The sequence below is a fragment of the Panicum virgatum genome, chromosome 7K (assembly GCF_016808335.1).
Source record: "Panicum virgatum strain AP13 chromosome 7K, P.virgatum_v5, whole genome shotgun sequence".
NCBI lineage: Eukaryota > Viridiplantae > Streptophyta > Magnoliopsida > Poales > Poaceae > Panicum > Panicum virgatum.
This window is the reverse complement of record NC_053142.1, coordinates 52,837,812-52,850,101: the sequence shown is the minus strand read 5'-3', so window position 1 is coordinate 52,850,101 and position 12,290 is coordinate 52,837,812. Positions and strand designations below refer to the sequence as shown.

Sequence of the window (12,290 nt, the reverse complement as noted above, 5' to 3'; positions counted from 1 at the left end):
ATGGAATTAGTCGCGTAGAGATGACACTCTGTTCCTTTTTTACTAGTAGATCTAATCTGTTATGGTTAGTTCTTATACTTAAGAATTGGCGTAATATCTGCTAGTTTAGGCCATGCAAACGGGTTGGACGATCCAGCGACGTATTAGATGCTTTGCCTTGATCTTAATAGGGATTGATTTGGGAATCGGCTTTCGCTTGTTCTTAAGCCTCTTTTCTGGTCAAGGTTCGGTTATCTTTTACGCTCGTTAGGCCTAACTACATGTAGGATGTTCCGATCTAGCAGTGAAGCTTTTACCGTCGTGGATTATATTAGCTAGATTTAATTGAAGCAGTTTTTGCAGTTATTTGCTTTATCCATTACTATCTGGATATGCAGATCCAATCTGACACCGGGACTTGATCGGCTCTTTAAAGCCGATGCAAGAGACGTCCCGGGGAGCCGACCACGGCTCGGACTAATGTTTACATGTGTCTGTGCTTGTAGGCAAATCGTCAAAGGCACGTTCGCACCCTCCTGATCGGGTATAGATCAGGTGGCGCGCCCTGCATCTCCGGAAGCGACGGCGTGTGCCAGGATTTGGGCCGTTGACCGAGGGACCGGTGCCAGCCAGCGCCCCGGCAGCCTCCCGGCTACTCGTGTTGCCTGTCACTACTCACCGGTGGGTTTTGACCGACAACACGCTCGCGGTTTGACCTTCCCGTCGCCTGAGCTGAACCACGCATCCCTCGAAAGCCCGCCTGGCCGCCTAGACCCCCTCTCTGGCCCCCGCTCCGCTCGCCATGCGCGCGCCGCCGCTCCTGAGCTCGACACGCCGCCGGCGTGCGTGGCAAGAGCCACGGGAGCTTCCAATCCCCTTTTATTCTCTGCCCAGAAGCACCAGGAGCTCATCTTCATTCTTTTTCCCCACCTCCTCTCGCGCAGCTCACCCCTCTCGAGCCCAGAACACCGCCGCCCCTCCCCTCGAGCTCTGGCGAGTGCCTGCGCCACCGTAAAACCGCCGCTCCAGTATAGCTCAGGCCCATCCCAGCACGCAGCTAACTTCCATGCTCCTCCCCGAAGTTCACCAGTCCATCCATCGTAGCCCAGGCATCCTAGCCCCGCCGGGACAAGCTCACCGTCGAGCTTTGCTCCGCCGCCGCCCCTGCTGACCACGGCTCTGACCTCTCCAGCCCTCTCCCTCCCACCTAAGGACACTAGAAGGTTCGCCCGGGCCCACTGGTCCTCCCTGACCCTCCGTCCTTCGCCGCCGGCAACGGATTTCGCCGGAATTCCGGCGATCGGCTCCCTGTTCCCCTTCTTCCTCTGTTTAGGGACCCAATTGCTTTGATTCGATTAGTTTTAGGGTCCCTTTTGCAAAAAAAAAAGACCAGAACCCTTTCTTGTTTGTCCTGTAAACTTTGAAAAATCATAGGAATTTGTAGAAAAATCCAAAAATAGCAAACCTTTTTTATCTGAGTTCTTTAGAGATAGATCTATAAATTTATTTTTGTGGGTTTGCACTGAATCCCTTGGTTTGTGCTCTAGATTAAATATTAGGAAATGGGTGTTTTATTTCTATCTCATGAACCATAGTTGTGCTGGACTTGGCAGGGCCCCGCGTGCGGTGTCTTTTGTGGGGCGACAAGAGCGACAACGGCGGGTGTGGCGAGGCCCCCACGCGTTGTGTCATCGCGGTGGAGACGGCGAGGCAGCCTGCGTGAGGTCCGGATTCGGTGGTTTCACTCTGTTTGGATGGTGCTGGGTGGGGTAGCGGCATTACGGCGACAGGTCCTGCATGGCAGTGGCCTCATCGGTGTGATGCGGTCTGTTTTTCCTTGACTTCTTATCGACGTGAGATCCTATCTGGACGGCGACTTCCTGGGCAGGACAAGGTTGGTTTCCGCGGCAACTTGGCTTACTCGACCTCCGTGGCTCTACAGTTTTTGAGTGTCTACCCGTGTTGATGTCCCAATCCAACCGGGTGAGAGCTGAGGTGTTGCGTTTCCTGTATTGATGCTCCAATTCAACCGGGAGAGTGAAGTTTGGAGTTCCCCGTGTTGACGTCCCAATCCAACCGGGTGTGTCTTCTTTTTTTGTTTTTTTTCTTTTTCCTGCCTATGGTCTTTCAGGACTGTAGTCTTTTATTTTTTTCTACTATATTAATAGAAACTCGCACTATCTTGTGCGGTTCGTTAAAAAAAAATCTTTTGGCTAGACCTTTGGACCCTTTTCCCTCCCCCTCTCCCTTGAAGCCCTCCTGGCGGTTGGTGCCGAAGCACGTGAGCCTAGCTAGCCTGCAATGCATCAGAAGATTACGTTTCCACTGTTGTCCTCGGATCTGCCTTTATTTAAGAACCAAATTTAACAACAGATTACAGAGATGGACTTGTAGAAGCCCCAATTGAAATACGGTTGTGGTGCACAGCTGCGTGGCTTACGGCGAGCACTGCACTCCTGTCAGCCACTCAGCCTGCTCGACGCATCCACTTTCAATTCAGCTTCAGCCTGTAGTGTTTCGGTCAAAAATTCAGCCTCTAGTGTTGCCACCCGTAGCCGGTGTGGCGCTGTCCACTGTAGCGATTCGTATGGCACGTGCGGGTCTGTGTCCGGCCATAGGGTGCTGCTGCAGGAACCGTCAAGGCCACGGCGGATACTATGGCCGTCGGCGGCCGGAGGCTACATCCGGCCAACCTAGGGCCTGTGGTCGGCAGTGGCGATGACCGTGAGCCAGAGGCGATGATTGACTAGCAATGGTACCGTCAGCCTTACAATACACCAAATATATACATGATCTAACATATTGTATCATGCAAAGGCCTAGTATACTGCCAATGGCTTTGTGTGCACAAGTACACACCCCAAATTCAAATTAACAAAAACAAGAAGAAACTTTGAAGAAAAATCAGAACAAAATATAATCCATAGTTGCCAGATCCTAACAAGCTAAAGATCGAGATATTAGCACTGTCAGCTGGCTCATTTTTCTCAAACAGTAAAAGCTCCCCCTCGTTTTCATATCACAGTATCTGCCACACACTAGTATGCTATAACTACAAGCTTGAACCAAAGGAACATTACTGGCTCAGTGGTGCATGGACTAGTAATCACTTTGCTACCATAACTCCGCAGCTACACTGTAAAAGGAACTCTGAATGTACTTCTGTACAGAAAAGGTCATATACTTTCATGAAAACCTATGGATCAGCTTCAGTTCAGTCCAGGTCAGTTTCCGAGACCTCTTCCTCTGCCAGTTCAAATGCATCGATATCTGCAAAGTACGCTCTGTTTCTTCACAAAGTCTTCTGGTAACTTGGGTGTGCTTGGAGAGGGCCGCTTCTGTTCAAAATTGCAAGCAATCAGAAAGGTAAAAATAATGGATGTAGTTTCCAACGTATTCCAAATTCCAGAAAGACTAAAATCTAGATACCCTAGCCGCTATTTTCATATTCATACTCTTTGTCAATGCACATTCAGACCAAAACAAGATAATCAATCCTACAGATGACACAAACAAGATAATTGGTCCAACAAGCTGTTTTACAGTGTGGCCTTTTACATTCAGACAAGAAACAAGACAATCAATACAAAGCTAGAGATGGTCCATATGCAATTTGAAAGGATGCACATTAGCAGCATTACATCACACAAATGTGTGACCAAATTTTGAAATGCATTACACATAAATATTTCAGAACAGATACACATATGGCTTGTGCAAAGGAGCATGGATGACAACGCTTCAACACAGCATCAGATCAGATATCAACAAACAGCATCATTTGAACAAACCATGGGTGGTAGTAAGCATAACGGAAGTTCATTATGTAGATCCTTAATGTAAGAAAACACTCGCATTGCAATTCTGCTTACCTTTTTAGCTTCATGACAAGGAGCTGAAGAAGAACTGGGCCGAGTATCCTGAGCCATTGAGGTTTTCCTAAAACCAACATGATTCAGTATTTCAGTAAAGTGAACTGCGCTAAGACCGTAAACAATAACTATGACCTATGGATGACAAAAACTGAAGAAAGAAACCCCAAACTTCTAATCACCATGTTAGAGTGAGTCCTGTCGCAGAGACACATTATATGATGTGGTAACTTTAATCTCTCCAAAATGTATAAGAACTAGCACAAATTATTCTAATACAATCTACAAATTATTCTAATACAATCTACAACACACATGCAAGCAGTTGATATACGGAATATCACGGTGATTCCAACATCTGAATGTAATCCAAGTGGCAAAAATTTTGTATGGTTCTGGAATGGTAAGGGGTTGAACTGCAATAAGTGCAGGTACCTTTAAATCTTGTTTACAAAAGGTTAGTGAGACACTGCAACAAGCTAAGAAACATGTATATTGCACAAGCATACAGGGCAAACCACCATGTTAGACCTGATGGGCGGTGATTCTGTAATTATGGTATCGTTCCGCTCTCTCCAGTTAGTAAAACCAAAGTTCGCACAGAGAAGTACTTATCAGGGTTATATGCAAACTACAGCGACTGATGATGGGTCCAAATTCAAGAGTCACTTCTGTATACCCACACACAAGCACAGTATCCAAACCACAAACCCAGTGTACATCAGAAGTGCAAGTGACATTTTATAGGAGCCCAACAGATCACTAGATAAACTCACCTGCTTGTAGCTTTTCCAAGAAGGGGGCAGCTCGCTGTTCCAGCAGAAGCAACAAGTTCCTTGCCCCTGTTGTTGGTGCCGGTGGGGTTCCTCCTCATCCCTTGAGCATCAGGAGCCCTACGCCTGGCATATACCACACTGCGCTCCTCCTCAACTTCAAGGGCTGCAGAAAATCAGGATCACGGTTAACAAATCCCAACCAAATGGTGACCACTGGCACCACTAGAAACTGAGGGGTGGTGAGCAGGCCAGCAGGTTCACTCACCGGCAGCATAGGAAGGTTTGGGCGGGGGTGTGACCGTATTAGCTTCATGACAAGGAGCTGAAGAAGAAATGAGTCGAGTATCCAGAGCCGCAGTGGTTTTCCTAAATGCAACATGTGATTCAGTATTTCTGTAAATGGAGCGTGCTGTAACCATCAAGTATGGCCTACAGGCTAGAAAGTTGAACACATAAATCTCAAAGTCCTGAATCCCTTGACGCTGACAAAGATAAACATTATATGATGTTGTGACATTAATCTCTCCAAATGTGAGACTTAGCAGAAACGATTTTAACTGCATCACACATGCAAGCAATCAACATATGGAAGATCCAAGCAGAAAGATTGTAATCGGTCTGGAATGCTAAGAGGTTCAAATCTTGGTATGTACATGTGTGGGTGCACAGATTGTTAATGAGACAATGCAGCAAGCTATGCAGCATGTGTATGGGATAATCATACTGGGAAAACCACCATGTTAAAAATCTAATGATGGGTGGTGATTTATTGATTGTGATATTATTCTGGCCTTTGCAAATAAAATTTAATTTGTGTTGGAACAGACAAGTGGGAACCTGCATTCCTCAGTCTTATCAGGGTTCCGCACAAACTAGAGACCGATGGTGGGTACAAACCCCAGAGCCAATTTGGCATACCCACAAGTGAAACGTAGTATCCGAATGACACAATCGTTGGCCCAGAGGAAGTGTAAGTGAGTAGATTCACCTGGTCGTAGGTTTTCCAAGAGGGGGGCAGGTCGATGTTCCAGCAGCAGAAGCAGCAACGGGTTCCTTGCCCTTGGTGCCGGTGGGGTTCGTCGTCGTCCTTGGAGCCTCGGGAGCCCTGCTGCGGCTGGCGTAAACCGTGGAGATGGCTGGCGATGCAACGACACTGTGCTCATTATCAAGTGCTGCAGCGAATCCAGAGCCGAGGTTACTACAAATCACAAACCACCCCAAAGCGCAAACCACCGATGGCCGAGAGAGACTGTGCTGGAAACGAGGGGCGATGACTAACCGGAGGCGGGGGACGGCTTGGGCGTGGCGGAGGCCGTGGAGGAGCAGGTGGAAGAGGATGCGGAGGCGTCGGAAGGCGCGGGTCGGCCGCCAGTTCTCCTGGGTTGGATTGGGGTCGGGGGCCCGGGGAGGAGCAGGTTGGTGACGTCGCCCAGCGGCAATGGCGCCTTCCGCTGGCGCCTGGCGGCGGCGGACGAAGGCGTCGGGCCCCGCGGGGTCGCAGCGCTGGTGGTGGGCTTCATCTTCGTTGGGATGGCGCCCGCATCCGCATGCGCATCGAGAGGGGACAGAGGAAGAAGAGGAAGGAATCTTTCGGGAGAAGAAAGTTCCAGTGCTTCTTCATGGGCTGCCGGACGTGGCATAATCTTGTGGGCCGGTGGCCCACCCGAACTGCAGGTATGGCATTAGCTGATTTTTTTATTTTTTATTTATATTTAGTAAATCAAATGATTCATCTAAAATTTAGCATAAATAGATGTCTACCATCCCTAACGGGCAACATGTGACATGGCGCTGAGGTGGCAGAACCTGTCACCCATCCAATAGGTTCTTATTCCCCGTTAATTGGTTGATAGACTGTTAAATATGCAACAGGAAATTAGGTTTTTGTTTCTAAAAGAATCTAAAGTAAATCAAACCACATATGCAGTTCTAATATAAATTCCGTTTGTACTTTGGTTCTGGGTTGGTGTTGCTGCCAGGAAGGCTTGGAGGCCATTCTTGATTGGTGTTGCTTACATCTCGTTGAACAGCTATGTACCTTCCTATTTTCTACTAGTAGAGCACATGCGGCGCGCATGTGTTCATAAAAATTATGACAAATAAGAATTTTATATTCATGAAAAGGCATGTGCGGCACCAGCATATTCAATGCAATACCATATTAACTTTTATGGACATCGAGTTTTCAAGAAATGTTGAAAACAATAGTTTTTATTGACATCAAGTATTCATGGTGCAAACCAAAGCAAGATGAAATGAAAATCAACTCAGATGGAGCGTATAATGCTGAAACCCGAGGTGGATGAGGATAGGTGATCAGGGACGGAGGGGGCAAGAGGACTCTAATGAGAAGCGTAAATTTGATCGAAGCATAATTTCTCTAAGTAGCTTTGCAAATCCAGAAACATCCCGATGGAACAGAACTTATTAGTCTGAAACATGGTAATAATGTTGCTGAATTTAAGTTGTTGATAAACAAGAATAAACAACATATTGCTCAATAGATTTTTTTTACAGCAAAGTGCATATCCGATACTTATAGTTGTGGGGGTGTGTCACCCCAGTCCATAAACTCTCAAAACGACTAATTAAGTTCATAATCTCTGTTTTGGTGTCACTTAAGTCCATAAACATAGGAAACTGAGTGTTGTCCGTTGTTATAATTGCAAATCACCCCCCGATATATTACTACAGATCAATTTTGGCCACATTTAAAAAAGAATCGCCATGCAGGTTCAGGACGTGCAGGTTCAGGCCACCTCCATGCCATGTTCAGACCACATTCAGGTTCAGCACTGTGGCCATTCAGGTTCAGAGATGTGTCATGGACATATCATTCAGCACAAAAAATCACAGGTTTAAGCATCTAAGTATAACCATATCATATTATCATTGCATCATTCAGCAAAAAAAAATCACCGGTTTAACCACCCAAGTTTAACCATATCATTGCATCATCTAGCAAACAAAATCACAAGTTTCACCACACTGACAACAAAAATCCAGCACTACATGTTGTTAGCTGTTGCTCCCTTTCATTAGGACTTCTTTGTTGCTGCTCCCTTTCTTGGCTTCGAGTTCTTTGCAGGTTCTTGATCTCCATCCTTGGAGGTTGTTCCTGCAGCCTTTCTCTTCCTACTTGCAGCTGACTTGGAGTGTTTTGGTCTGCTGCACACCATACTAAATAAACTAAATATTTTACAGCTCAACGGATGATGAAAAGACCACTTTACCCTTATACCCACCTGTCATCCGCATCTCCTTCCTTCCTCCCTCCCTCCCTCCCTCGGTCCCTCCCTTCCACCGCGCCATGTCGTCCTCGCGCGGCCGCCCCGCCCCGTACCCCGCCCGCGGCGGTCTTGCACCGGTCTGCGCCGCCACGGGCCACCTCTCTGAGCGCAGCCACGGGCCACCTCGGGGCGCAGGAACACCTCGCTTTTCCGGCCGTGATCTGACCACTCACCCTGCCAGGCCACTAACCCATTTAAACCAAGCAAGCAGCCACTAGCTAGCTTCAAACCGTAACAACGACACACGCAAACGCCCCAGGGTTCGATTTCGATCCTGTCCATGGCCGTCGGCGGTGTGGGCGGTGGTCTCGGGGCGTCGGCCGCCGCCGCCGCAGGGACGGAGACGACGACGGCCATCGAGGACCTCCCCGTGGACGGGTGCGTGTGCTCCGGCCTACGCGGCCTCGCCGCTGACCCGGCCACCTGGCGCGCTCTCCCTCGCCATGTGGCCCTCCGTCCGCGGCGTCGCGTCGTTCTGCGGTGGCGGGCACCGGGCGCTGTTCGCCGACGCCTTCCTATTCCTGGCGGCGGCAGGGCACAGAGCACGGGGCGGGGCGGCCGTGGGAGGATGACATGGTGGAAGGGGAGGGACCGAGGGAGGGAAGAAGGAGATGCATACGACAGGTGGGTTCAAGGATAAAGTGATCTTTTCATCGTCATTTGAGCTGCAAAATATTTAGTTTATTCAGTTTGGTGTGTAGCAGGCCAAAACACTCTTTCAGGATGTGCTGGATACTAAATCGAATTTGACGATGTGTGCTGTACAAAATCACGTTTTTATATTGTGCTGTGAACAAATTTCTATATATGAAAGCGCCGACCCTCCGCGCCCTCTCAGGCAGCCACGTCGGCTAAAAAAATTTCGCCCGTCCGATCGTGATCCGATGGTTACGGATGAAAGGAAATCTTCCTATTTCAGAGTACTAAATAAAATCTATTTACAAAACTTTTTGTATGGATGGATTACAAATCACGAGACGAAACTAATGAGCATACTTACTTCATGATCAACTCATAATTAGTGAACGGTTATTGTAGTATCCGATGGTTACGGATGAAAGGAAATCTTCCTATTTCAGAGTACTAAATAAAATCTATTTACAAAACCTTTTGTATGGATGGATTACAAATCACGAGACAAAACTAATGAGCATACTTACTTCATGATCAACTCATAATTAGTGAACGGTTATTGTAGTATCACTGTATGACTACGGATGAAAGGGAATCTTGCTATTTCGGAGTACAAAATAAAATCTATTTACAAAACCTTTTACAGGCCGGGTTGTAAATCACGAGACGAACCTAATAAGCATACTTAAATCATGATTAACTCATATTTAGTGATCGGTTACTGTAGTACCACTGTATGGCTACGGATGAAAGAGAATTTTGATATTTCGGAGTACTAAATAAAATCTATTTACAGACTTTTTGCACGGATGACTTGTAAATCACGAGACGGGTTGTAAATCACGAGACGAATCATTAGTGAACGATTACTGTAGTACCATTGTATGGCTACGGATGAAAGGAAATCTTACTATTTCGGAGTACTAAATAATATTTATTTACAAAACCTTTGGTATGGATGGGTTGCAAATCACGAGACGAAACTAATGAGCATACTTACTTCATGATCAACTCATAATTAGTGAACGGTTATTGTAGTATCACTGTATGGCTACGGATGAAAGGGAATCTTGCTATTTCGGAGTACAAAATAAAATCTATTTACAAAACCTTATACAGGCCGGGTTGTAAATCACGAGACGAACCTAATAAGCATACTTAATTCATGATTAACTCATAATTAGTGATCAGTTACTTTAGTACCACTGTATGGCTACGGATGAAAGAGAATTTTGATATTTCGGAGTACTAAATAAAATCAATTTACAAACTTTTTGCACGGATGTGTTGCAAATCACGAGACGGGTTGTAAATCACGAGACGAATCTAATGAGAATACTTAATTCATGGTTAACTAATAATTAGTAAACGATTACTGTAGTACCATTGTATGGCTACGGATGAAAGGAAATCTTGCTATTTCGGAGTACTAAATAAAATCTATTTACAAAACCTTTTACACGGATGGGTTGTAAATCACGAGACAAACCTAATGAGCATACTTAATTCATGATTAACTCATAATTAGTGAGCGGTTACTGTAGTACCACTGTATGACTACGGATGAAAGGGAATCTTGCTATTTGGGAGTACTAAATAAAATCTATTTACAAAACCTTTTGCACGAATGGGTTGTAAATCACAAGACGAATCTAATGAGCATACTTAATTCATAATTAACTCATAATTAGTGAACAGTTACTGTAGTATCACTGTTGCAGATCATAGATTAAGTAGCTCATTAGATTCGTCTCGCGATTTACAACCTATCCGTGTAAAAAGTTTTGTAAATAGATTTTATTTAGTATTCCATGCCTGTGCTCAAATATTCGATGTGACGTTTTTGGGATAAAATTTTTGAATCTAATCACGGCCCTAATTTCTATATGTGAATGCCCCGAAGGTCGGCGCAACGGCAGACTGGCCACGCCAGTAAAAAAAGATTCCTACTATTCGATCCTAAATTGGCAGGGCATGTGATTGGCCGTGCCATCGTTATCTTTGAGGCCTTGAGACACGAATGGTCCACGCGTCAGCTATCCATTCGGTCACTACAAAATATCTGAATCTAGAACTCTCGACCGGTAATTTTGGTGGCCTCCGAATGGGTGTGTGCTCTACTGCAATGACGGCAGTGAAGCTAGGCTGGAGAGCCACGCGGCGAGTTTGGGCGGGCCGCCGGGCACGCCCTCGATGGGTGCGGCGAGTTCATGCCGTCACCGGCGGGCGACCCGGCCTCGCTCCGGTACGCTGCGGTGCCGCAGGTCGGGCGTGATAGCCGCGCATTGCATGGTGAGGAGATGCCCCAGGACCGCTCCCGGCCGCCTTCGACGGCGAGATTGAGACGTCGGATTTCAGCTACTATTTTTTTGCATACTTTGCTTTAAAAATAAATATCATATTTCTATCTATGTATATCCATTTGTCTATACATCTACTACAAATCTCTATATAAACTTATATTGCCAAACGAAAACAAATAAATAAATTACGCGCGCCAAGGCGCGCGCAAGGCACTAGTTTCACTATAAAAAAGAGTACTCGGGCAAACTCTCCTGCAGTCTTGTCTGCTGATCCCAGTATCCCACCCACCTCATCCATTCCACCCAAATCCAACAACACATGGAGTCTCGGGCTCTCGGCTTGCTAGCAAAATCCTATCCCCATGGAATCGCCCAAGATGGAGCGGATGAGCACGTCGCTGCAATCGTGGGTGGAGGACCACAAGCTCTCAACCATCGGTGAGTCAGTGCGATGCATCAGTGATATGTTGTTCACTACTGGCTAATATAGGCTATGTTTAGTTAGGGGTGAAAAAGTTTTCATGAAAACTTTTCGTAACTTTGATCACTAATTAGAGGTACTAAATGAAGTCTAATTATCGAATCACCTCTAAAACTATGGTGTTGTAGCAGTACTGTAGCTAATGAGGCCTTTGGCTGTACGAGCATGGATGATTAGACGCGGTTACTGTAGCATCACTGTAGCTAATCATGATAAAACTTGGCTCATTAGATTCGTCTCGAAAAGTTACATCCATTTAAGAAAAAATTTCGCAAATAAACTTCATTTAGGGTTTAGGGTTTAGATGCATTCGTAGAAATACCGATCTGAATCACTCTATGCATGGTGTAAACCAAACACGACCATATGTAGTAATACCGATCTGAATCATCGTCTCTCGCTCCTGTCTTAATTTCTTCTCAGCTGATCCGATCCCTTTCCCTTCCCTTGGGATGCCTCATGCATGCAGGAGGCGTGTGGGCGGCAGCGGTGGGTGTGACGGAACCGCCAAATTAAAACTCTAATTAAGCGTAATAACCGTCATTTGAACACATCGAGCTCATTAACTTAACGGCTTAATTTGGCGATCCTTTCACAACCCACGTCCCGATCGAAACATCACCGATAGTCCCACACGAAGGTGGGCGCAGATGGTACAAGCACGACACATATTTGAAAAAACAACAAATATACATAATACTTTACTTTAAGTTTTACAAACCAAGAGGGAATAAATATATAATTTACAAACTTTGCATTACTGAAATCCGGATTCAACTAGAGGGAAGAGAGCCTACATCTAACAAAAGTGTGCCCTAGGGAGATCCCTAACTAAACGTCTGGCTCCACAACCTCCCACCCCTCTGCATCCCGGCGGATGAACTTGGCGCAACAGGGACAGAAGTCTACGTCTGCGTGCCCTGAAATAATTGTGGCAACAAACCCTGAGTGTACTA

The 12,290-nt window shown here is 46.2% G+C and overlaps 1 protein-coding gene across 1 annotated transcript; it reads right to left on the bottom strand.

Annotated features, from left to right (window-relative positions):
• Nucleotides 1-2,786: 2,786 nt before the first annotated feature.
• LOC120642238 (mucin-5AC-like) lies at nt 2,787-6,214 on the bottom strand. Its single transcript, XM_039918702.1, has 6 exons — nt 5,907-6,214; nt 5,616-5,799; nt 4,893-4,993; nt 4,628-4,790; nt 3,852-3,918; nt 2,787-3,317 (listed from the first exon to the last, which is right to left on the bottom strand). Exons 1-6 carry the CDS (start codon nt 6,145-6,147, stop codon nt 3,234-3,236), a joined length of 840 nt encoding a protein of 279 aa, XP_039774636.1. The 5' UTR covers nt 6,148-6,214; the 3' UTR covers nt 2,787-3,233.
• Nucleotides 6,215-12,290: the final 6,076 nt, after the last annotated feature.